At 43.6% G+C, this 27,869-nt stretch overlaps 1 protein-coding gene and 1 pseudogene across 1 annotated transcript; one reads left to right on the plus strand and one right to left on the minus strand.

The window, feature by feature from the left end:
* LOC115146333 (mitochondrial dimethyladenosine transferase 1-like) overlaps nucleotides 1-22,234 on the minus strand; it is a 35,424-nt pseudogene extending 13,190 nt beyond the window's left edge.
* LOC115146331 (claudin-20-like) lies at nucleotides 177-4,478 on the plus strand. The gene has a single exon (XM_029688350.2). The coding sequence runs from the start codon at nucleotides 402-404 to the stop codon at nucleotides 1,125-1,127; it is 726 nt and encodes a 241-aa protein (XP_029544210.1). The 5' UTR covers nucleotides 177-401; the 3' UTR covers nucleotides 1,128-4,478.
* Nucleotides 22,235-27,869: the final 5,635 nt, after the last annotated feature.

Raw genomic sequence — 27,869 nt, forward strand, 5'->3', positions numbered from 1 at the left:
AGGAGAGGCATGCGCAACACAAAATACACACGCACTAAAACTAGTGTCTCCTTTTCCAACTATCTCTCTCATCGGTCCAGTTCACACTCTCCTTTGTTCCTGCAAGAAAAGTCTGTGCATGAGTGTGGTGAGAGAGGAGAGAGAGAGTGTGAGGGGAGAGAGAGAAAAGAGAGGGAGACAAACGAAGAGACCTGCTCAATTCAATTTCTCATTCCTGTCTCCTCTCCAGTCCAGTGGAGCCGGCGCTGAGGAAAAGGGCTGAAGATTGGCCGCTGCCCGCTCTAGCACCAGGATCCTCTACAGCCGTCTGGGGTGAGGGGTGGAGGAGACGAGGTGCCTGGCTGGGGCTGGGTGGATGCTGCCTGGAGGAGGGGGGGGGCCACGGCAGCAGCGGGAGGAAGATGGCATCCACATGCATGCAGATCTTCGCCTTCATCCTGGCGCTGTTGGGCATCATGGGGGCCATGGTGGCCACACTGCTGCCCAATTGGAAGGTGAGTGCCGACGTGGGCTCCAACATCATCACAGCCATCTCCCAGATGCAGGGGCTGTGGATGGACTGCACCTGGTACAGCACCGGCATGTTCAGCTGCACCTTGAAGTACTCGGTGCTGTCGCTGCCCGCCTACCTGCAGACTGCCCGCACCACCATGGTGCTGTCCTGTGTGATGGCTGCCATGGGCCTGTGCCTGGCATCCCTGGGGCTCAAATGTACCCGCTGGGGGGGCGGCCGGCGCTCCAAGAGGCACGCGGCCATCGCCAGCGGGGGCTGCTTCATCGCCGCCGGCTTCCTGTGCCTGGTGCCCGCTTCCTGGTTCACCAACGAGGTCATCACTAACTTCCTGGACCGCAGTGTGCACGAGAGCAATAAGTTTGAGCCCGGGGGGGCCGTGTACGTGGCCTTCCTGTCGGCAGGCTTCCTCTTCGTGGGGGGGTCCATCTTCTGCGTGTCTTGCTCGGGGAAGAGGCCCGGTCACCAGGACATGATCTTACTGCCCCCCCCCAACAAACTCATACTGCAGCAGCAACAGCAGCTCCTACAGCAACAGCAGCAGGACCAGCACCAGTACTGCTCCCTCTCCCCACTAGACAATAAGACAGGCTACAGCCTACAGGACTATGTGTAGGCTAAAGCAACAAGCCACTTGCTACTGCTAGGCAGACCAGTTAGGGGAACAACCAGGGCTTACACTGCGTAAGAGATTGAGGAGGAGACTAGAGCAGAGGGGAAGGACTTTGATGGCGTCTCTCTTTCCCCTCTTCTTCTGTTCTGCAAGCACAAGCAGTGGAGGTATTCCCCGAGCAGCCCCTTGGAACAGACGGACGGATGGTGAATGTGAAATGCAGCGCAGCCGGGGGAGGAAGGGAAGCGCTGCAGAATGGGAGGGGAGCCGCAGCGACACATGCAGATACCCCAGCAATCATCAGTAAATCCATTAAGACTTCCCGGGGGAATGGATTAGCTGATAACAAGCCTCCCGTTAATTTCCTTTTCCTCGCCAAAGGTTTGAATTAATAAGCAATCATTTAGCTGCTAATAATCGTTTGGTAACCACCCATTCGGCAAGTCGGCAATATTGCTATTATTGTCTCAGAGGCAATAACAGTACGTGCAATTCCCTTTCCATAAGCAAGCTACTGTTTTGAACTATCCACTAGATATGCTAGTTGTTGGGTCTGATTTAAGTCAGTCTTATTTTTGGTAGCTAATAGACTGATATTTTGCCTAAGCATGCTGTTTGGAGCCTGTCTGTGTATATTGCAGAGGAATGCCTGTTAGAGACAGACGTATGTAGTGTAGCCAACGCAATGCCTAAAAAGCTGTAGTATGTTATCCTTCCCATTGAAACTGTTCAAAGAGTGCTGTCAGAATTAATACAAAGAGTGATGTCAGAATTAATACAAAGGGTGCTGGGCTTGGAGATCGAACAGAATGGCATATAAACAAAATCCTGTAACTCACCCTGCAGGTAGAGACAGACAGAGACACAGAGAGAGAAAGAGACAGACAGAGAGGGAGGGACAAACAGTGAGACACACACAGACAGAAAGAGAGACAAACAGTGAGAGACAGAGACACACAGAGACAGTCCCACCTCCAGCAGAGTGGACTGTATGACATACTTTACTATTAAGCTCCAAAACAAAAAGGAGCTGCCTTCTTCAGGCTGGGCTACACACTACTTACTTCATGCATTACGCATACAAAACACTCCTACACCCACAGACGCACAGTTCACACCCACCCACACATAGATTACACAACCACACACTGAGGCACACACACACAGATACAAAAACCCACACAAACTGTACCCTCTGCCTCACTGGGCTGTGTGTGCTTTTCATCCTGCTGTCCGCCTCCTCACTGCCATGGAAACGGGATCCTGCGCCCAAATATCTTTGTCTGTGATTGGGGGTGGGGTGTCAGCCTGTACTTTGAGGTTGGTTAGGGGGGCATCTCTCCCTCCCCATGGCCCCATAAGCCTTGTGAGATGCTTCACTAATCCCCTTTATTAGCCCAGTGACAGGAAGCACCAAGCCACCATTACACCCAGGTCTGTCTGGGAAATGCTCTCTTTATGTTGTCCCATATTACACTGTGTCTGACATGCAATTAGTGTTATGGGGAAAAAGGGCTGTGTTTTGAAAAGTCAGGCTGATTATTAGAATTGTAGATCAGTAGGTAGAAAATGGCGCTTGCAATGCCAGGATAGTGGGTTCGTTTCCCGGGACCACCCATACGTAATATGTATACACGCTTGACTAAGTCGCTTTGGATAAAATCGTCTGCTAAATGGTATATATTATTAACTGCAGCAATGTGGCAGATGTGCCTCCAAATCTAGAAAACGGTTTGAGGTATTCCACTATGTGACTTGTTTAGTGAGTCAGCAGTGCATATGCTACTGTTCAGCACCTGCAGGAGATTGTGTGGCTAAAGTTAAAGCTAAAGTTAAAGCAACTTCTCTGTGCCATTCATCTTTCCTATAGTACCTGTCAGCTTCGCTCTCCTCTACCTCTCCCTGGTCTCTCCATCTATAGAAGTAAAGCAGCATTTCTCTCTGACTGACAGGGAACACTGTTGCATGTTAAGAACTTGCTGGTCAGCACACACACACACACAACTCCAGCCACCAACTCATTTCTCAGGGCTGCTACTGCGCTTTAACACAGTCAAGTTCTCATGTGTGTCTGTACACAGCTGAGAGGAAGGGAAGATGTGCTGTCTCCGGCCTGAAATGGCTGCTCTGGTGACAGGCCCTGGCAGTGATGTGTGGCGCAGACCGCGTGTTGTTCGTTCTCTAACACACTGTTTTTTACAGGGCGAGCAGATGGCTAAGCCCAGCTCGCCACCTGCAGGCGGCTGCCTGCACACTGGAGGCATCACTAGAGGTCCTGGCAGCCTGTTTCATACCCCATGTATAGAGAAGAGAGGACCGGACTGGGCATCAGTATAATGATCCAATGCCCAGGCACCCCTTACGAATGCAATAAAATGATGACAAGAATGTCAATGTGCCCTCGTGAACAATCTGAATACATACCAACACACACGTGTTGGAGAATGTGCCAAATCAACTCCTGTCAAGTTTGATACTGCATGTAGTTCATACGGTTTACTTTTTTTATTACATTGGTTTGTATGTGAATTATACATTGCCATATGGTTTTATGGAGTAATTATTTGTTGTGCGAGACCAAGTCTTGAGTAAGCTAGACACTTGTGTACAGTAGGATGCAGCTTTCCATGGTTCTTTTTTCAACCTTATTATTCCAAAGCACACAATAATTTCAGACGCATAAACAATTCTGATTTTGTCGGGAAAGCCTTGAACACTTGTTTATTTTTTATTTGTTGTAATGTTTAAATCGTGCTTCTGCAGAGAACAGTATGCATTTGGCTAGGACATTTGTGGACGTAATTAGATTTTTTTTTCTGCCAAGGTAACTTTCTTTCCTATTTAGTTGAAATGTCTTTTATCATGTTCATACACTGCATCTTCTTCATAAGAAGACTACTTGACTGCACCTTTGCTTGTTACCTTGTTGGACAGCGCAGTTTGTTTCAAGCGGCTGAGCATTGCAAGTCCTCTGGACCGGTTCAAATGTACGTAACACAACTGGCAGTCTGAAAAAGAGCAAAGCCATTTCTGTCTGATGTGATTTGAGCAGGCCAATGTGAGCTGGAGGTTTGTTCCGTTGTGTAGATGTGCAGCCTGTTCCTCAGCCAGCGCACCATTTCATTAGCTTCAAATGGTCTAGATGTCTAAACAGCTGCAGCTCTCCTGCAGAACCAAGACAGGAATTAGCATTTTGATAATTGCAGCTTATTTTCGTGGATGCTTCAGCACTTCTTAATTTGCCAGAGGATTTTCAACAGTTCAAGTGTTCTGGTTACTGTTGTCTAAATGTGCTTGTGCAAGTAGTTATATTTTTTACCAATAAAAAAATATTTTGTGGAAGCAGGGCAATATGCCTATATTAAATGACTGTGTGTATGTGTGTGAGCAGTTCAAGATGGCTCTCAGCTTCCTGCCAAAAACACAGATTTCTGGAAGGTACTGGTTGTACCGTGCGTAGGCAAGCAGGCAGGCTGTCTCTTCATACTGTTCTTATAGCCTCTATACACACACACACACACACACACACACACAGCTCTCTGAAAAACAGCTCAAAGAGACGGAGGTTTCACTCCCTTCATGAACACATATCCATAAAACATTACATACCGTCTTCAAATTGGATGAAAAAAGCCGAAACACACTCCATAAAGCACGTTCAGAATCCAGCTCTCTCTCATTGAGATGTAAACATAATACTTCAGAGGTATGGAGAGAGCATCAGCAAGTGGCATGAAATAACTAACCCTGTGAGAGTTGTGGCAAATGGGGATTATTTTGTCTGAGTGTGAACAGAATGATAATGAATGGCAGCATGTGTAGGTTAGCTGCTGCAACATTTGTACAATTAGACTGGAATACAAAGCAACAGCTGATAAAGCCAGTCAGTCAGCATGGGTAACATGGAGTGCAATCTGCACCCACCATCCCTTCCTCTGGTTCCACCGAGCATCCCATCAGCCATTGGGCATCAAAACAGCCTCGCCAGCTTCAAAATCTGACTCATATGAAGAGTAATGCCAAGTCAGACTGGAGAGAAATATCCAATACTAAGACCCCACAAATACTGGTCTTACTTCCAGCTGGGGAATAAATCCCTGCTTTTCATACATGAAGTAGATGCTTTAAAGCCTGAATGCGGTCTTTATAATTGTATTTTTAAATCACTGTAGGTCTCAATTGTTTTTGTTTATATATATACATTTTTAATTGAACCTTTATTTAACTAGTAGTCAGTTAAGAACAAATTCTTATTTACAATGACGGCCTACACCGACCAAACCCGGACGATGCTGGGCCAATTGTGCCGCCCTATGGGACTCCCAATTACGGCTGGATGTGATACAGCCTGGAATCAAACCAGGGACTGTAGTGACTCCTCTTGCACTGAGATGTAGTGCCTCGGGAGCCCATAAATAACTGTTTTGTGTTTATTTTATTTAACCTTTATTTTATCAGAGTTATACTGAGACCAAGGTTTATTTTATAGATGAGCCCCGAATTACATAATATACACACATCAAAATACAAGCAGAAAGAAAACGTGGTCATAAAAAACAAACACATTTATTAGTAATAAGGTCCACAATCAGCTTCCTGAATCACACTAGAGGCACCAGAACATCACATTTAACATTTAGAAAACTGTTTCACAAATAAGGTTCAAGAAAACTATACTGAACAAAAATATAAAACGCAACATCAATTTCCAATATTTTACTGAGTTACAGTTCAATTAAGGAAATCAGTCAATTTAAATAAATTAGGTCCTTTTTCCATAACAAACAGGATTTATTACAGACAGAAACACTCCCCCACCCCCTCTCAGAGGATCCCGCAAGTGAAGCCAGATGTGGAGGTCCTTGGCTGGCGTGGTTACATGTGGTCTGCGGTTGTGACATACTGCCAAATTCTCTAAAACGACGTTGGAGGCAGCTTATGGTAGAGAAATGAACATTCAATTCTCTGGCAACAGCTCTGTTGGACATTTCTGCAGTCAGCACGCTCCCTCAACTTGACACATCTGTGGCATTGTTGTGTGACAAAAATGCACATTTTAAAGTGTCCTTTTATTGTCCCCAGCACAAGGTGCACCTTTGTAATGATAATGCTGTTTCATCAGCTTTTTGATATGCCACACCTGTCAGGTGGATGGATAATCTTAGTAAAGGAGAAATGCTCACTAACAGGGATGTAAACAAATGTGTGCACAACAGTTGTGCGTATGGAAATTTCGGGGATTCTTTTTTTTCAACTCTTGAAACATAGGACCAACACTTTACATGTTTCAAGCATGTTTGGGATGCTCTGGATCGACATGTATGACTGTGTTCCAGTTCCTGCCAATATCTAGCAACTTCGCACTGACATTGAAGAGGAGTGGGACAACATTCCACAGGCCACAATCAACAAAATGGTCAACTCTATGTGAAGGAGATGTGTTGCGCTGCATGAGGCCAATGGTGGTCACACCAGATACGGACTGGTGTTCTGATCCACGGCCCTACTTTTTAATTATTATTTTTAAGGTATCTGTGACCAACAGATGCATATCTGTATTCCCAGTCATGTGAAATCCAATCGACAGATTTTCTTATATTAACTGTAACTCAGTAAAATCTACTGTAACTCAGTAAAATCTTTGAAAATGTTGCGTTTATATTTTTGTTCTGTATAGATAGTAATGAGAATCTCGCGTCTCGTTACAGCTGATTACAGCCAAGTCGACGGTGGGAAGTTGGGAGATATGTGGCTTTCTTGAAACATGGATTATTCAAGGCGTTCTCTCCTCTTGGTTATGCAACAGAGTGGAGATCAAATAGCAGCTCCCCTCTTGGGTAAATGTTAATAAGATCCGCTCCTCTGTGTATTTATCCTACATTCCCTTCAAAGGGTTTCACCCTGAGATGCCGTCATCACAGACCAGGGATGTGGGCTCAGAGGAGAACCTTGAACCCTGCAGGCACAGGAGTTAATCCAACTGTATATCCCACCTTGAGCGTCAAGACAAGTTGACTTGCACTGCGCACGCTCAGTAACAGCAAGATGCGTGATAGTCTGTAGATGTATGTGGTTGAGGCTCTAAATCAAATCAGCTGTTTATCGATATCATTTTTAAACCGATAACATTTTACAGCCAGAGTTAACTAAAAATGCATGTTTCATAATAAGGATATCACTAACAAGCATTTAGCCGTGAAGCAGCTCTGAAGTCATGATGTTGGCAGGTACAAAGATAAATATACGCTGGGCCAAGAATCTCAACGCCCTACCGCTCATCAAAACCCCATCAGCAATAACCATAGTGCTGTAATGCATCGCTGAGAACAATCACCCAAGGCATGCCAATATTTCACCTTACTTAATGCAAGGCATTTTCTTCTGGACAACCATCATCTTCATGAGAGTCCATATTGGCGATATAATACGGTCATGGACAGCAGCTGAAAATGACCTTGCATTGTCCAAGACGTTGCCCTCCTGTTCCAGTACACATCGGAGACTGGGGAGTAATGGCAATGACCTTGCATTGTCCAAGACGTTGCCCTCCTGTTCCAGTACACATCGGAGACTGGGGAGTAATGGCAATGACCTTGCATTGTCCAAGACGTTGCCCTCCTGTTCCAGTACACATCGGAGACTGGGGAGTAATGGCAATGACCTTGCATTGTCCAAGACGTTGCCCTCCTGTTCCAGTACACATCGGAGACTGGGAGTAATGGCAATGACCTTGCATTGTCCAAGACGTTGCCCTCCTGTTCCAGTACACATCGGAGACTGGGGAGTAATGGCAATGACCTTGCATTGTCCAAGACGTTGCCCTCCTGTTCCAGTACACATCGGAGGCTGGGGAGTAATGGCAATGACCTTGCATTGTCCAAGACGTTGCCCTCCTGTTCCAGTACACATCGGAGACTGGGGAGTAATGGCAATGACCTTGCATTGTCCAAGACGTTGCCCTCCTGTTCCAGTACACATCGGAGACTGGGGAGTAATGGCAATGACCTTGCATTGTCCAAGACGTTGCCCTCCTGTTCCAGTACACATCGGAGACTGGGGAGTAATGGCAATGACCTTGCATTGTCCAAGACGTTGCCCTCCTGTTCCAGTACACATCGGAGACTGGGGAGTAATGGCAATGACGTTGCCCTCCTGTTCCAGTACACATCGGAGACTGGGGAGTAATGGCAATGACCTTGCATTGTCCAAGACGTTGCCCTCCTGTTCCAGTACACATCGGAGACTGGGGAGTAATGGCAATGACCTTGCATTGTCCAAGACGTTGCCCTCCTGTTCCAGTACACATCGGAGACTGGGGAGTAATGGCAATGACCTTGCATTGTCCAAGACGTTGCCCTCCTGTTCCAGTACACATCGGAGGCTGGGGAGTAATGGCAATGACCTTGCATTGTCCAAGACGTTGCCCTCCTGTTCCAGTACACATCGGAGACTGGGGAGTAATGGCAATGACCTTGCATTGTCCAAGACGTTGCCCTCCTGTTCCAGTACACATCGGAGACTGGGGAGTAATGGCAATGACCTTGCTGCGGCAGTGAAGTGCTGAGAGAAGCAGTATGATGACAAAGACACCCTGACAGTTCAAAGAAGCATTTGAATATTTCAGATCACCAGAAGCATTAGAAGAGTTACGGCACTAAAAAGATTGGCTAAAAGGTAAGGTCCACTACATGACAGAGTGATGAATAGAAAAAGGTCTCTATTGAAACAGACCTTTCCTCACACGTAGTTATTAGGTATCGTTTCCAGGGCTGTTCTGAATTAACCAAACAGAAAATCAGAGTTGGTTATGGCATTTGGATAATCAGAAAACAATTATATTGTTCTTGCATTGCAAATATTTTTTGGGATCTACAGTAATTGTATGACTTTAGCTGGAAACAAATTAATCAAACCTTTTTTTGTTTGTTGGCACAGACCATGTTTTTTTCCAGCAGCCCAGGCTTTCTATTTTGTGTGTATATGTGAAAAGCACACCGCTCAGCTGAAGTGCCCACTGAACAGGCTGAAATGAAAAATGTAAAATCACAGTGCTTGACCTTTTTAATTCAAATCTTTAAAAATAAAACACAGAGTTAACAGCTTATGTATTGATTCTACACACAATACACATTTTCTTGCTAATATATTGAAAATGAAATACAGATATCTCTCACGTACATAAGTATTCACACCCCTGAGTCAATACATGTTAGAATCACATTTGGCAGTGATTGCAGCTGTGAGTCTTTCTGGGTGAGTCTAAGAACTTTGCACACCTGGATTTTACAATATTTGCACATTATTATTAAAAATATTCTCCAAGCTCTGTCAAGTTGGTTGTTGATCATTGCTAGACAAACATTTTCAAGCTTTGCGTTAGATTTTCAAGCTGATTTAACTGTAACTAGGCCACTCAGGAACATTCAATGTCGTCTTGGTAAGCAACTCCAGTGCATTTTTGGTCTTTCAGGTTATTGTCCTGCTGAAAGATTAATTTGTCTCTCAGTGTCTGTTGGAAAGCAGACTGAACCAGGTTTTGCTCTAGGATTTTGCCTGTGCTAAGCTCTATTCCGTTTATTTTTATCCCTCCCAAAAACTCCCTAGTCCTTGCCGATGACAAGCATACCCATAACGCGATGCAGCCACATGATGCAGCAACCACCATGCTTGAAAATGAAGAGTGGTACTCAGTGATGTGTTGTGTTGGTTTTTCCCCAAACATAACACTTTGTATTCAGGACATAAAGTACATATCTTTGTAATGATACACCATCCAATGTGTAATTAATAACTTTCCCATGCTCAGAAGGATATTCAATATCTGTTTCTATTTCTTTTTTTACCCGTCTACCAATACTGTAGGTGCCCTTCTTTGCGAGGCATTGGGAAACCACCCTTGTCTTTGTGGTTGAATCTGTGTTTGAAATTCACTGCTTGACTGTGGGGTACAGAAATTAGGTAGTCATTCAAAAACATTATGGGGTCTTGTGTGTAGGCCAGTGACACAAAATCTCAGTTGAATGCATTTTAAATTCAGGCTGTGACACAACATCTGGAAAAGGTCAAGGGGTGTGAATACTTTCTGAAGGCACTCTAGGCATTTTGTTTAAGGGAGGATTCAAAATTGTTTATAAAATTTACCTTGGAACTATGATGTATCGAGTACAAGCCTTCAGGCATTATCTTTCCTAAACTCTGGTAATACCATGGTTGACCCCATTTATATAGGATAGGAAACGGCCTAGATGAATTGTGTGCTGTAGTACAATGTAAAAACTAAACAAATAGAAGAGTAATCACACGTAATAATACACACAATGATAATAACTTCAATATAACTATAAAGTAACAGAAACAGTAGCGTATATGATGAGTCAAAGGAGTTGGTGAAAAAAGGGTCAATGCAGATGGTCCGGGTAGCTATTTGCTTAACTACTTTACAAGTCTTATGGTTTGGGGGTAGAAGGTGTTCAGGGTCCTGTTGGTTCCAGACCTGGTGCATCGGTACCGCTTGCCATGCGGTAGCAGAAAGAACAGTCTATGACTTGGGTGGCTGGAGTCTGACCATTTTTAGGCCTTTCCTCTGACACTGCCTGGTATATACACTAAATGTATGTGGACACTACTTCAAATCAGTCGATTTGGCTACTTCAGCCACACCTGTTGCTGACAGGTGTAGAAAATAGAGCACACAGCCATGCCCTCTCCATAGACAAACATTGGCAGTAGAATGGCCCGTACAGACGAGCTCAGTGACTTTCAACGTGGCACCATCATAGGATGCCACCTTTCTAACAAGTCCTTCTGTAAAATGTCTGCCCTGCTAGAGCTGCCCCGGTCAACTGTAAGTGCTGTTATTGTGAAGTGGAAACGTCTAGGAGCAACAACGGCTCAGCTGCAAAGTGGTAGGCCACACAAGCTCACAGAACAAGATCACCGAGTGCTGAAGTGCGTAAAAATCGTCTATCCTTGGTTGCAACACTCACAACTGAGTTCAGGCAAACCAGACGGCAAGGTTCTTTCTTTTTTAATTTACGGATAGTCAGGGTCACACTCCAATACGCAGACATAATTTACAAATGAAGTATTTGTGTTTAGTAAGTGCATCAAATCAGAGGCAGTAGGCATGAGCAGGGATGTTCTCTTGATAAGAGCGTGAATTGGACCATTTTCCTGCTAAGCATTCAAAATGCAACGAGTACTTAAGGGTGTCAGGGAAAATGTATGGAGTACATTACTTTACATTCTCTCTGAAAACATCAGTACGGCCCTCAGAGACTGGAGCTAGGGAAGCAGGGTGGGTAGCCGATCGCTGATGCAGCCATTACTCAGGATGGCTGGTGACTGACCCAGACAACCATCTGCTGGAGGTACGCTTCACTCTCCCTTCAGATCAATCAACGTCATGAATCTGTCTCCGGGCATTCTCCTCTCCTACCTTTCCTACTGCATGTAGAGTACACACTGACTGTTGCAGCATTCCCACTCTTATCTCCTACTGCTCTCTCCCACTGTCTTCCAATCTCTCCACCTCTCTTCTCAGCTCAATCACTCCCACCAACTCGCTCCACATCCCATTCTCTCCCTCTTTCAAGCTTTCTCTTTCTGTCTGTCTGTGGAGCTTGGAGGCCCGTGGGTCTACTGTGGAGAAGCAGCCCTCTAGGACGTGATGGAGTAGCTATTGAGCAACTTATAGACCCGTTAATGACAGAGACAGGCAGATTTTAATCACACTGCCAGGAAAGAACTGTGCAGGCTAGAGGAGAGGAGGCCGGGGTGAATTGGATGGGCAAGTCTCACTAACATGCTTTCCTCTCTTTGTCTGAATAATCTCCATTTTAGGAAAGGCATTGAGAAACGCAGGGTTGGCTAAGAAATGCAGGGTTGGCTGAGAAACGCAGGGTTGGCATTGAGAAACGCAGGGTTGGCTGGGTTGGCTGAGAAACGCAGGGTTGGCTGAGAAACGCAGGGTTGGCTGAGAAACACAAGGTTGGCTGAAAAACACAGGGTTGGCGATAATGTTGAAGGGATGTCAAATGGTCTCAAATCTCTGTGGCCGAGGTCACAAACCCCTTGACCCTCCGTCAGAATATTACATCAGAGAGACAGCCATTTATGTACTTTGTCATTTCTACTAAGCCAATAACACCTTTTTTGTTTTTTCGGGAACATAAAAATGTAATTTGCAATTTACAAGTGACCTGTATTTGCCACAAGCAACCATTTTGTATTTTCTTCAAGAATATGTATATTAACACGCAAAGCTAATCAAGGAGGAGAAAGAGGGGTGTGAATGTGATCCGTGACAGGCAGACCTAAGGCACAATGGACCGGAGGGCAAACGAGGAGTCATCCAATTACACTGGACGGAAGCCTTCAAGGACAATCAGACTCAGTCAATGTGACAGAGGTAGTCAGTGCATTCCTTCCAGGGGTGAGAACATGCATGGCAACAGATGAAATAACACAAAGGATAAAGCCTAAGTCACGACAATATGGACCAGCAGCTGCAAATGTAAAATGGATTACATTGTTTCTTCTCATCACCAGTCAGCTACAATGTGCCTCTCTTTCCCTCATGTTAAAATGGATTAACCACTAAATCCACTAATGGGTTTTTTCATCCAATTGCCATTTTCTCACTAATGAGTTTTATAAGGTTCAATGATGTTGTCTGTTCGTTGGTTAGAGAGTACAACAATTAAACGCATTTTCACAAAAGGTGAGGAGGTTACACTGCTAATTGTTATATAGGTAACATAGCCCCTGCTTCTGGTTTGATGTACTGTAAAAATGGGAGATAGCAGTGTGTAACACACTGCTATCCATAGAGTTCTTTGTGACACATTTTCTCAGAAATGCTGAACAACATTATTACAGCTACACAGCAGCAACGTTCCTTCGTCTGTATTAACCCGTTCCTACAGATTTGAATACACACATCACACACACACACCAGAACCGGGTTACCATAGTTCAGATGTGACTGATACATGCCAGGAATAAAGAAAAGAGAAAAAACACAAGTGAAACTTCAATAAGAGCAAATCCCTATTCATAAAAACACACAATTAGCAATCCAAAGCTACAGAGAGAGCAAGATAATACCAACAATTAGAATGTAGAGCAGATGTTGGATTTGTCTAGCTTGGCTATGTGCACGTTCTCCTCGGTCGAAGAACTCGTGCTGCTTCACCAGGCCTCAGCAGACGGTGTGGACAAACAGAAAGACACAGAGAGGCACAGCCTTCAGGAATACAGCTCTCCATCATCCACCCTTACTTCATGTGCATTGCTTCTTAGCAATGGTTATGGCCAGTAGTAGATGGCTTGGCCAAATGTACTCTCGTACTGCACTGCCTCAAGCACTTAATATCAGTCCTACCTTTGCCCACGAGTGCACTTCAAGGTATTGATAAAAACACTCTCTGGGTAAGTGGCTATGAACAAAGATTTTGCACAAATCCAGCTAAAAACAGGCCTCAGGGGACATGAAAATGAGACTAATCTAGAAACACCCTCTCACCCTTTTGGTAGAACTTAAGGACCTATATTTACACAAAACATAAGTATATACAGTACTATACTGTACTCTACATCATCGACTGCATCCTTATGTAATACATGTATCACGAGCCACTTTAACTATGCCACTTTGTTTACTTTGTCTACATACTCATCTCATATGTATACACTGTACTCGATACCATCTACTGTATGCTGCTCTGTACCATCACTCATTCATATATCCTTATGTACATATTCTTTATCCCCTTACACTGTGTATAAGACAGTAGTTTCGGAATTGTTAGTTAGATTACTTGTTGGTTATCACTGCATTGTCGGAACTAGAAGCACAAGCATTTCGCTACACTCGCATTAACATCTGCTAACCATGTGTATGTGACAAATAAAATTTGATTTGATTTGATATTGTAAGGGCGGTAGGTAGCCTAGCAGTTAGAGCTTTGGGCCAGTAACCGAAATGTCGCTAGTTCGAATCCCCGAGTAGACAATGTGAAAAATCTGTCAATGTGCCCATGAGCAAAGCACTTTAACCCTAATTGCTTCAGGGCCTAAGTTGATAATGGCAGACCCTGGCCTGGCTGTGACCCCACAATATGAGGGTGTCTCAGGGAGAGTGGGATATGCAAAAAACACATTTCAATTCACACATGCATATTAATACACACTTGTACATTTGAAATAGGACAAATATAAACACACACCTAATTATTATTATTTTGTTTATGATTGATTTATGGTCTATTTCACTGTTCATCCAAACAGGAATTCCTGTAACACCAGTCTTCCATTAGTCAGTGTGTTATGAATTATTATAAACTCAGCAAAAAAAGAAACGTCCCTTTTTCAGGACCCTGTCTTCAAAGACAATTTGTAAAATCCAAATAACTTCACAGATCCTCATTGTAAAGGGTTTAAACACTGTTTCCCATGCTTGTTCAATGAACCATAAACAATTAATGAACATGCACCTGTGGAACAGTCGTTAAGACACTAACAGCTTACAGACGGTAGGCAATTAAGGTCACAGTTATGAAAACTTAGGACACTAAAGAGGCCTTTCTACTGACTTTGAAAAACACCAAAAGAAAGATGCCCAGGGTCCCTGTTCATCTGCTTGAATGTACCTTAGGCATGCTGCGAGGAGGCATGAGGACTGCAGATGTGACCAGGGCAATAAATTGCAATGTCTGTACTGTGAGACGCCTAAGACAGCGAGACAGGATGGACAGCTGATCATCCTCGCAGTGGCAGACCACGTGTAACAACACCTGCACAGGATCGGTAAATCCGAACATCACACCTGCAGGACAGGATGGCAACAACAACTGCCCGAGTTACACCAGGAACACACAATCCCTCCATCAGTGCTCAGACTGTCCCTGTATTGCAGGTCCTCACCAGACATCACTGGCAACAACGTCACCTACGGGCACAAACCCACCGTCGCTGGACCAGACAGGACTGGCAAAAAGAGCTCTTCACTGATGAGTCGCGGATTTGTCTCACCAGGGGTGATGGTCAGATTGGCATTTATCGTCGAAGGAATGAGCGTTACACTGAGGCCTGTACTCTGGAGCAGGATCGATTTGAAGGTGGAGGGTCCGTCATGGTCTGGGGCGGTGTGTCACAGCATCATCGGACTGAGCTTGAGTCCATTGCAGGCAATCAATGCTGTGCGTTACAGGGAAGACATCCTCCTCCCTCATGTGGAACCCTTTCTGCAGGCTCTTCCTGACATGACCCTGCAGCATGACAATGCCACCAGCCATACTGCTCGTTCTGTGCGTGATTTCCTGCAAGACAGGAATGTCAGTGTTCTGCCATGGCCAGCGAAGAGCCCGGATCTCAATCCCATTGAGCACATCTGAGACTTGTTGGATCGGAGGATGAGGGCTTAGGCCATTCCCCCCAGAAATGTCCAGGAACTTGCAGGTGCCTTGGTGGAAGAGTGGGGTAACATCTCACAGCAAGAACTGGCAAATAAATCTGGTGCAGTCCATGAGGAGGAGATGCACTGCAGTACTTAATGCAGCTGGTGGCCACACCAGATACTGACTGTTACTTTTTATTCTGACCCCCCTTTGTTCATGGACACATTATTCCATTTGTTAGTCACATGTCTGTGGAACTTGTTCAGTTTATGTCTTAGTTGTTGAATCTTGTTATGTTCATACAAATACTGACACGTTAAGTTTGCTGAAAATAAACGCAGTAAACGTTTCTTTTTTTGCTGAGTTTATTTACATGAACATGTGGAGGTATATATATTATTGGGTATAAAATCACAGAATGAACAGCAATGTGCTGTTCAATCTTATGTCATCAGCAGGAGACCAGCTCATGAAATACCCATTATTTGTCTTAGACATCCACTCTCCCTAGACACCAACTCCATCATCAAGTTTGCTGATAACCAACAACGACGAGTCAGCCTATAGGGAGGAGGTAAATAAACTGGCATTGTGGTGTCATGACAACCTCTCCCTCAACGTCAGCAAAACAAAGGAGTTGATTGTTGACTTCAGGAAGCAGAGGTAACATGCCCCAATCCACATCAACAGGACTGCAGTAGAGAGTCATGAGTTTTAAGTTCCTCGCCGTCCACATCACAGAGGACTTATCATGGACCAACACCACCACTACTCTTATCAAGAGGGCGCAACAGCGTCTCTACTTCCTAAGGCGGATGTAGAAATTTGGCATGCGACCCTGTGCAATCATCTACAAATACTAACGCTGCACCATCGAGAGCGTCCTAAACAGTTGCATGATGGCCTGGTACTGGAATTGCTCCGTCCACGACCGCAAGGCCCTCCAGCAGGTGATGAAGACGGCCCACTACATCACTGGGACCGTGCTCCCACCCATCCAGAAAATCTACTCAAAACAGTGCCTAAAACAGGCCTGCAAAATCATCAAGGACCCCACACACCCCAGCCACAAACTGTTCTCTCCTTTACCGTCAGGCAGACGGTATCGGATCATGAGGTTTGATACCAACAGGCTCAGAGTCAGTTTCTATCTACAAGCCATCAGACTGCTTAACACTTGAACTGGACTGACCACCTGCTGATTCTATGCATAGTCACTTCACCCCTACCTACATGTACAAATGACCTCAACCAACCTGTACCCCCTGTATATAGCCTCGTTATTGTTATTTTATTGTGTTGCTTTTTAGATTATTTGGTAAATATATTCTTAACTCTTTTTGAACTGCATTGTTGGTTAAGGGCTTGTAAGTAAACATTTCACTGTAATACCTGTTGTATTCAACGCATGTGACAAATAACGTTTGATTTGATTCTCCGCACCTTAGCACACATACTACACACACACACACACATCACTGCTGCTGCTACCAGACTCTTATAATGATAGCTAAATACAGCACAATTTAAACACTTTCTCTAAAACATGTGGAAATATTGGACTATGAATTGTGCCACCCTGTATTATACACTCTTAGAAAAACCAATTCCAAAAGGGTTCTTTGGCTGGAACCAAAAAGGGCACTTCAAAGGGTCATCCTTTGGGGACCCTTTCAGGTTCTAGATAGCACCTTTTTATCTCAAGTGTACTTATGCTAAAATGTGTATTCTATTCTACTGAGCCATTTACTTTATGTTCTTATTCTTATCTTTTATTATTTCTTAATGCTGTTGCATTGAGAAGGAACCTGCAAGTAAGAATTTCGCTGGATGGTGTATACCATGTGTATCTAATACAACGATACATTTGGTAGGACGACGTATACCACGTGTATCTAATACAACGATACATTTGGTAGGACGACGTATACCACGTGTATCTAATACAGCGATACATTTGGTAGGACGATGTATACCACGTGTATCTAATACAACGATACATTTGGTAGGACGACGTATACCACGTGTATCTAATACAACGATACATTTGGTAGGACGACGTATACCACGTGTATCTAATACAACGATACATTTGGTAGGACGACGTATACCACGTGTATCTAATACAACGATACATTTGGTAGGACGACGTATACCACGTGTATCTAATACAACGATACATTTGGTAGGACGACGTATACCACGTGTATCTAATACAACGATACATTTGGTAGGACGACGTATACCACGTGTATCTAATACAACGATACATTTGGTAGGACGATGTATACCACGTGTATCTAATACAACGATACATTTGGTAGGACGATGTATACCACGTGTATCTAATACAACGATACATTTGGTAGGACGACGTATACCATTTGTATCCCGTACATACGACTAATTCAACTTAGAACTGTTTGTGCGATGAACATGCATGAGCACAAATTAACAACTGCAGCATAAACACACTACTCACATACTTACACAGACGCCTGCGCACAAACGTCACGTGTACTTACACACACACACGGTGTAAAAGCTGCCTCTGTGTGATTAAATAATCATTGGAGCTATTTCTTCTAAGAGAATGAACAATCAGCCCTAGTTTCATTCACTTCACTTACTCCATCCATTCCATACAGATGAAATATTTACTCATAGAGGGCTCCTAGAGAGGGACTTCTTCTTCAGGGGACCCTAGTCCATCAGACAGCAACCTAAAGCCCATCCCCAAGAACAGGGAAACATTCTCTGTAGTCAGTAGCCTAGGCCTATAATCTTCTATAATAAGCATTCCCCTGGAACCCACCAGCGACACAGAGAAAAGGCAGTAAAAAGGGGCCTCAATACTGCTGTGTGATATATATCCACCAGGCATCATAACCCAACAACGTATCACAATTCTGAAGACACTTCTGAGACAACATTGATTTAACGCAGCCGTAATGAACCCTTGAACTGTACATGTCTAGTGACAGCAAAAGAAAAGGGGGAAATGGAAGAGGAGGAGAACAGAGAGTAAATAGGGGGTCCTACCCCCTGGTGTGGGGTGATGTGTGGCTGATTGTGAGCCCATTTACAAGTGTGTGTGCTCCACAAACGGAGCATTGTCATCATCAACTTGGATACACAGCCAAGATGCTCTGTGTGTGTGTGTGTGTGTGTGTGTGTGTGTGGAGTAGAGCAGAGCAGAGCGTGGGGTCCTACCTCAAGTTTGGGGATGAAGGCCCGTCCTGGGATGGTGAAGAAGCTCTTGACAGCACAGAGGTACTGGGCCATGATGGACAGACGACTCCTCTGCCTGCTGGCTGTCAACCTCTGGAGAGGGGAACCCAACATGTTGTGTCAGTATCATTTCTGGCCCTGAGCAGTTAGATCGACAAAAAAGGGCTGAATAATCAGACTGGAAAATAAGTTACTGATTCAGGAACATCGACCGAGTGAGAATAGACAGTATTGAACAAACAGCACACACACCTCTGCCACCTCCTTCTGAAAGGGAAGGTTCAGTCTGGTCCGGCCGTAACAAAGGGTCCAGTTCTGTTGGATATGTTCTCCAGCCACTTGATGATGAGAGGAGTGGACACACTGAAGGGAAGGTTCAGTCTGGTCCGGCCGTAACAAAAGGTCCAGTTCTGTTGGATATGTTCTCCAGCCATGATGATGAGAGGAGTGGACACACTGAAGGGAAGGGTCAGTCTGGTCCGGCCGTAACAAAGGGTCCAGTTCTGTTGGATATGTTCTCCAGCCATGATGATGAGAGGAGTGGACACACTGAAGGGAAGGGTCAGTCTGGTCCGGCCGTAACAAAGGGTCCAGTTCTGTTGGATATGTTCTCCAGCCACTTGATGATGAGAGGAGTGGACACACTGAAGGTAAGGTTCAGTCTGGTCCGGCCGTAACAAAGGGTCCAGTTCTGTTGGATATGTTCTCCAGCCACTTGATGATGAGAGGAGTGGACACACTGAAGGGAAGGTTCAGTCTGGTCCGGCCGTAACAAAGGGTCCAGTTCTGTTGGATATGTTCTCCAGCCACTTGATGATGAGAGGAGTGGACACACTGAAGGTAAGGTTCAGTCTGGTCCGGCCGTAACAAAGGGTCCAGTTCTGTTGGATATGTTCTCCAGCCATGATGAGAGGAGTGGACACACTGAAGGGAATGTTCCCAATGATATGCAGGTCCGCTGGATCTGGAGGGACAGTTATAGTAGTGTTAGGTTCTAAATGAACCGAGTAAAACTCACGGACGATTAGTAAAGCTCAAACTAAGTTTATTCACCCACTGGGTCATACAGCTGCATAAGACAAAAGACATGGTTCCACCAGTGGTGGTATATAAACCCCAATTTGAGTGACGTGCTCCTTCTCTCTGAACATTACATCATTATTGCTAGACAGGAAATTAAGTGACGCGGGCCATAAACTGTTCCTTCTCCCGTAATGTGACCTGACGTCGACCCCCTTCCTCAATAAACCACATCTCTCCACCCTTATCAGTGCCTGTCACATGTGATTGGCCTTCCTTTACACAATACGTTCCCCCTTTAGATAACCATTCACTTCTGGTGTACAAACTAGACTATAGCACTCAATATTCCAATAGGATACCTGATAATCAACAATACTTAAAGTTTAGAACTCATCAGTAGTATCACACTGTTGCAACACAATGTACAAAACATAAATCAATGTAATGTGTGTTCCAGACTTAAAGCAATCTAGTAGGCGCTTCCATCAATCAGGCAAGTGGCAAATCTACCTCAATACTAAGTCTACTTCTTCATCTCACTCACCATCCTCCCATGCCTTGGTTATGACTTTTGGGAATCCTCGGTCCATTCTGGACGTGAGTATGTCACCATGGACAACCCTGAGCTTCCTTGGTGCTGCTTCAGACAAAAGCTGTGGAAACGGAATTTGCATATTACAGGCACTTGAGTATTTACTGTTTCCAATTTGGGCAATTATTTTAAAGACAAACTCTTCCTGCTTGGTCTCCTGTAGCTACGTTTAGTCCGTGTATGAAGCGGTTGTCCTTCTCCACCACCAGCAGGTCTGCAGCCCCAGCATTGAGGATGGAGTGGGTCAGCCCTCCAGGTCCTGGACCCACCTCACACACATGGGCGTCCGTCAGACTGCCTGCCTGGCATACAATCTTATCTACACACACAGTTCAGAACACACAGTGACCAGGGTGCATTACTTACAAACATTGGAATGGGTTGGGTATATTAAGGTGAACAATGTATCAAGTCGATCTTACATGCCTTTCAACAACAGTGTCTTCCATTTGTCTTGCAAGCAAAATAAGGGTTGGCCGGGGCACGGTATTTTACCATATCCCTGGCTCCTATCGCTCTTTGGCAAAGTTGGCTAAGCTGCTTTTGTACTAAAACAGAAACCTTGTTCAAGGGCACCAGAACAGATCTGCAGCACTGCATCACTGATAGAAGCAGTAGTATCTGTTGCTTGTGAACAAGCCTATGTGAACACTGCAGTCCGGCACACTGAATGTGTTGTGAACAGGGGGGAGAAAAAAAACACCATTGTGTCCTCACAGTGTACCAGGTGTTGGTGCATTGCAGCTAGAGGAGAAGGCTGACTCACCTGTGAGCCTCGTGTCCAGCAGAACGTTCTGGGACAGCTGTTTCTCTGCTCGCAGTTTGTACAGCTTGATTACCTCCCCAATGGTGGGAAGGCAGGCGAAACAACGCTATCTTTCTGGGAGCCGCCATCTCTCAAACTGTGCTGCTGTGGGAATATAAAAGGTGGTACTGTAATAGCAATTAAACTCAGAGGGGAAACGTCAGAGTAATTAGTGATAGAACAGAGGTCTGGGGATTATCTGATAATCTCTCGTAATTAACATGCTAATGCATCCAGGTTCTAATCACCATGAATATAGGGTTTACTCAGCAATGTATATAACAAGGGTTTCATTTTAGAGCTTCAAGATACTATGTGAAAGCACAACTGCTATTGTCAAGGAATGATCAATGGTAGAAAAAAAAATACATGGTACTTTGAGGATTAAAAACATGATCTTGATCGCCACCCAGTGGATAAATTACCAAACGACATCGTATTATGAAATCGATATTGGGCATTATATTTTATAGTGTGTCCTGCCAAAGACACTGGAATTACTCTGCGGTGGTTCTGCTCCATAATGTCATTCATTCATACTATAACAGTCATCTGCTGGCTGGCTAAGAAAAATTCAAAGGCAAGTGTAAATTTACTAGTTTAGCTACTTGAGTTTGGATAAGTGAAGCAGGGTGCGGGACCTACAGACCTACAACAGACATAATGTGATACATTGTAGCTAACGTTAATGCTTGACACTGTGACCGTGAAGATATCTTGTTCTTTACTGAATCTGTGGCTAGCAACTCGAAACGTGTAACGTTAACTCTGTAGCTAGCCAACTGAGAAACCAGCATCGAGTTTTGGCTTATTTTTCTCTATAGCTAATTATAAAGGTCGCATACAAAAACCCCTGACCTGAAAAAGTTGCAACAATTTTAGCTTCTCAAACTCGACCATGCAAATATGACTTTGAGAACGGTAAAATAAAGATACGAGTTCACCGGATAACACGCTTTTCACCAGTCTGGATGTTCTTCCTGAAATGCTGCGGTCGTCAGGAAACTGGCAGGATGACATCCAATGAGATTGGAATAATCGCTTCTGCCACCAATCAATTTGGGATAGGCGGAACTTCAGTTTGACAGTGAAGGACTCTATTAAACTGTCCCGGGTTGCACCAGCCATTGGACCGTCACGTGGACCGGCGAAGCCGATGAGGGTGGCGCGCCCTACAAAAAGAAATTGAACTGTATTTTAAGACGGTTAAATGCTCTACTAACAAAAAAGCTGTTAGAATTGTAAGTATATGCATGTCCTTGTCCTTGTGTAATTGTAATGTGATATTGTACCCCCTAGCTCGATTGTCTATTGTTTGTAATCTATGTATGCTTGTGTTCCCTCATGTGCTTTATGTATTGTATTTGTTATTAATAAAAATAAATAAAAAATAATTTAAAAAAATAAAAAAGGGTGGCGCGCCCTACTTAAATCGAAAAGTAATCTTGATCATTTTGTCAAAAAGGCCGAATGCATCGTTCACAAACATACAGATTTTTTCCATAAAATATATGTTCGAATTTTATAAATAGTTTTCAGTGGGACGACAGATAAATCGTTTTCATCAAAAGCAATAACTTTTGCACATGAAAACACAGAATCCTACTTATTACTCCACGTGCTTAACCTACGTCACTTTTGTTTTGAGCCGACTTCGCTGTCGGCCAGTACAGGATACCCAGCTCATGCCCCGGTGGCAGCCAGGTTCCGGAGCGGATGAAATCCCTTTTCACCCACTGAAATCTACGCTTACAAGCCAGCTTAATCGAATCCCCTCCTTGAAAGTCCACATACTTTTGATGTAATGCTATTATAGCCAGCAGAAGAAAGCATGTTGATGGCAAGCTTACTACATTTGAAAGATACTATGTTATCCAAAATGTGCATTGCAATAAACATTATTGGTTGATGTATTCCCAAGAGAACAATTAATTGTGGTTATGTCATGAATTCTCATCCTCAGCAGGTTTGATCTGTGCTATTTACAACTGTGGACAACCTTGACTCATCCTTCTGGCCGACTGAGATGTAAAAAAAAAATTTTTTTAAAACGATTGACAGATGCATGGTGCTCAAAGCTGCATTTTTTTACCGTAATGTTTATCGTCTACGTTTATAATGATACATCACTATTGTATATATGCTTTAAACAGACAATGGGATGATAATTCATGTGATCTCATTTCCATCAGTGGGGAAGAGGAAGAGACAAGCCATCCAGCTGGTGGCGTTTTTTCGTTGTTTTTCCCACCAAGCAAGGAGTTTTTGTATGGAGGTCAATGAGAGTGCCGAATTTGGTCAACCGAAAAAATATGCTACATGGCTTATTTGCTACATGAGGTTTATTTGATCTAATAGAAGTTCCGTAATGCTTAAATTGTTACGAATACCGATATATGTAGAACACGTGACATCACAAGAGACATCTGGGCGAGTTGTCTTGAGATGGCTTTGCATATTCATAGTATGAGGCTAGTAGCATAGCATCTCTTTCCATTGAATGCAGGCGGTTAACGTCAAAAATCATCGTCGAATATTCTAAAATGGATCACAATACTGTATCCACCGATCCAAAGAAAGGTTAGGCGGGAGTTAGACAGCCCGCCGTGCCGCGTTGTGTACAACAACTCCCATGGTTAGGGCGGATATATGTATCTTGTCAGTATATCCATAGTCTTTGTTTCCATACATCCCTATTTCATAATTACGTAATACTATTGCGTAATAATGTATTATTGTATTGACAAATGACTTTCATCAACAGCTCTTTTTCAATGTCCCCACAGAAAGAAGCAACATGTTATGGATGAGTAGCCTGTCAGCTATGAGGAGATGCATAATTTCAACATTTACTTGGGGAGTTATTATAAAGATTCCTCATAACCTCTTGGTAAACAGCATTATAAATTCAGCTTCAGACTTTACAACACATTCGGATAATTACATTATCCTCTCAGCAAGATGGAGTTACTGTAGGGGAGAGATTCGTCAAAACAGGTTTTGACTAAGGAGGGTCGATCGTGCACACGCAGCTGTTGGTTAGAATGAACCCTGTGGCCCTGAGTCCCTCATCTCCCCGGAAGCTCTGTTCTCAGTACAGGGAGGGTCAGGGTGCACTATTTTGGTTGAGATGGAAACGCTCCCCTCCAGGGTATGTGGATGAGTGACAGTTACAGATCCCGCTGTTGCCGACCTTGGTGGAGAGGAGAGAGAGAGGCTCGGTCTGCGATGCTGCTTGCTGCTATGGAAACAAGTCGACCAATCACGTGCTTCAAAGAGAGCTTCGTCTGGACCTTTTGTCTTCACTTTCTCTCCCGGAAAGTCACCTTTCTGACAATTTATTCCGATAAGATGCCATTATTTAATTGAAGAGCATTGGACAAATCAGTGCCCTCCAGACTGATAGTGCTGCATGTATATTTTAGAGGTACATCCAAATGAAGTGAACACTGATTTTCATACATTCAACTATTGTTATTTAAATGAGCATACAATTAAATAAGATTTAAATATATATATTTACCAATCTTAAACTATAATGGACAGACAGTACAACACTATAGCCTACCCAACAATATAGCCTACACAGAGATTGTGCTGCTTAGCCAATGAAACTGGTACTATAGCATTGGAGGGCTTATTAAAGAAATGATCACAGTCTAGTAAATCCTGTGAATACAATACAGTATCATCTGACAGTCCCTGCTGGTCTGCTTTTTCTGCTGATGCCCCTGTCTTTCTGTGGGGTCACTCTGAATTGTGCTAGGCAGAGACATGAGCCGCCGCTTATGGCCCATCGGCCCCTCGTCATTGAAAAAATAAATACAGTATATATATATATATTTTAGAAACTCAGTCTGGGTCTCAAGTTATTGTTGAGAGGTAGAATAGTAGAATACACAAGGTCCTCTTGTTATGTCAGTCACTGACAGTCACTCAATTAATTCATGTCAGTGAAACATTTTTAGATTGCTAGGTATAGCCAGCTATCTAAACCTTATAGTAATCCTGGCCGAATTACCAACCAGTCATGCAGGACATGTGCCCAGATGTGCAGGCCTCCAAAGGGCTACCAGCTATCACAGGAATATGGCATAAATGATGGCAAAACTTGTAGAATTGCAGAAAATTAGCTTTAAAACTACAAATATATATTTCCACACCTTAGCAAAACTGCTAATGTTCTCTCCGCCCCATGGCAAAATGAATAGAATTGCAGAAAATGTGTTTGAAAACTGCAAGTTTTTCTCTCCACCCTATGGCAGTGTGTGTAGAATAGCAGAAAATGTGCTTTGAAACGGCAACATTTTCTTTATGCCGGTTTTACTGTAGTATTGCAGAAAATTAACTTTAAAACTGCCATTTTTTATCTCTGACGTCAAGAGGGGGTCCACTAAAATGTTTTGCCCATGAGAACACCCCAACCAAATCTCACTTAGTGCCCCCAAAAGTTGAGGGCCGGCCATGGTGAAAAAAGGTGCTATCTAGAACCTAAAAGGGTTCTTTGGCTGTCCCCATAGGATAAACCTTTGAAGAACCCTTTTTGGTTCCAGGTAGAACCCTTTCGGTTCCAGGTAGAATGCTATTGGGTTCCATGTGGAACCAACATAGCCTACCCTCTCATTCACATGCTCCTGTCAGTATGGAGCAGCAGACTAGGCTAGCTGCAGACAAAGGTTGTGTTCCAGCCTGACTACATTGCAGCAAATTCTGGATCGTACAAAGCCTGGATAGATATTTAACATATCAGCTAAACCACATCATATGATATAGCAATCCTGTGTCTGACTGCTACACATCTTTCCACCATTCCAATTCTGACACCAATGGAGCAAATTCTGAGGATAGGCCCGACCAGGACTCAAACCTGGGTCCAGCATCTGTCAAGCCAACACCTTAACCATTACGCCAAGAGGTTGTCAAGGTCACCTAGTGTTGGGTTAAGGTCACAACAATATTAATTACAGCTCTTTCTTGTCACATGCTCTTTTGTAAGCCTTAATAAAGACTTCAGAAGTGTTAGCGGACATACTCAAACATTAATTAACATAACCTTAACCACTTAAACTGGTACAACACTTCCACTCATGGGTGGCCAATAAAGAACTAATCACGCCCCCACTAATCCACGCCTCTACCTTTATATTCAAAATATTGGGCACAAATATACCATTATGCTAGATTATTCGCACATTTACGCTAAAAAGTATCGAACAGTACTATGTTAGATCATATGTGTACCTCTTAAGGTAAGGTACATTATGTGTATTTTGAGGGAACAATACTGTAACCTAACCTTACCCTTTTTTCTGAAAGTGTAGAGAAGGTGCTTGCATGTGGTTTGGAAGCAGACCTAAAATTATCAAAATCCTTCATGGCTTATTGTCTTCATGCACCGACTGAGGGTCCTCTATTTCCAGTATACTCATATCTAGTTTAACTCAAGTGTCTGCCATGCAGGCCCTCGCCTTTGCAAAACAAAGAAGTAAAGTGACAGTTAAAAGGTTGTATTATCACCACATAAAACTGGATGTCAGCTTTAACGCTAAAGTTCTGCAACTTTTTTTGCCAAAGCATTATGTGCTGCCATCTACACCCTCTGAATACATGTTAGTTTGTGGGAGAAACCCTAGGTATCTTCACCTCTTATTTGATCTGATTTTATACACCAGTAGTACTGTAGTAACATGTTGAAGCATTAAAAAGGTAAAATGGTGGAGAAAAAAACGTAAATACTGCTGTGTAACTGATGAGTATACATTATACAAAGCCAATTTAATGCATAAACAGCCAATTTCAACTACATTTTCAATTTCAACTGCTAGCCCAATGGCCGGCAGATGGCAATATTGAGTGTTTCATCTCACTGTCCAAAGGGAATCTGTGCAGCCGGCGATACACTCGTATCCCCCGTGGACCAGTTCGTATATAAAACATTCTCCATTCAGCCTGCAAAGGCGTCGATTTCCTCCTTAACTCAATTTTTTTATTTAACCTTTATTTAACTTAACTCGATTTAATGGTGAGAAGGCAATAAAAATGTTCCACCACCATGCTACAGTGGCTAATGCTAGTCCCTGATGTTGCATATTGTGTTCAGCCAATCAGACCAGCTGTGAACGCCAATTAACTCAGTGTTTACAGAAATATTAGCTTTGCAGCTGTTGTTGTGGGACTAAACCAAGTCTATATTTCGGTCCGTATGACGGTCCATCAGAATTCCCAGAGACCATTCATTTGTAGGCCTACATATTTCTTAGGAATTTTTAAATTGAGTTATACAGTGTAAATGTACAACTCACACTAATACATTCCTTTCGTTTCCTTCTTTGATTTCAGGATTACCATAACTGTGGGCATCAAATCAAATTTATTTCAAAACAAATGTATTTATATAGCCCTTCTTACATCAGCTGATATATCAAAGTGCTGTATAGAAACCCAGCCTAAATCCCCAAACAGCAAGCAATGCAGGTGTAGAAGCACGGTGGCTAGGAAAAACTCCATAGAAAGGAATGGAAGAAACCTAGAGAGGAACCGGGCTATGAGGGGTGGCCAGTTCTCTTCTGGCTGTGCCGGGTGGAGATTATAACAGAACATGGCCAAGATGTTCAAATGTTCATAAATGAATAGCATGGTCAAATAATAGTAATCACAGTAAATATGTCAGGGTTCCATAGCTTCAGGCAGAACAG

This window comes from Oncorhynchus nerka, linkage group LG18, assembly GCF_034236695.1.
Source record: "Oncorhynchus nerka isolate Pitt River linkage group LG18, Oner_Uvic_2.0, whole genome shotgun sequence".
Lineage (NCBI taxonomy): Eukaryota > Metazoa > Chordata > Actinopteri > Salmoniformes > Salmonidae > Oncorhynchus > Oncorhynchus nerka.

Excerpts from the sequence above, each read along its gene's own strand:
- LOC115146331 (XM_029688350.2), top strand. The coding sequence starts at position 402 with ATGGCATCCACATGCATGCAGATCTTCGCCTTCATCCTGGCGCTGTTG.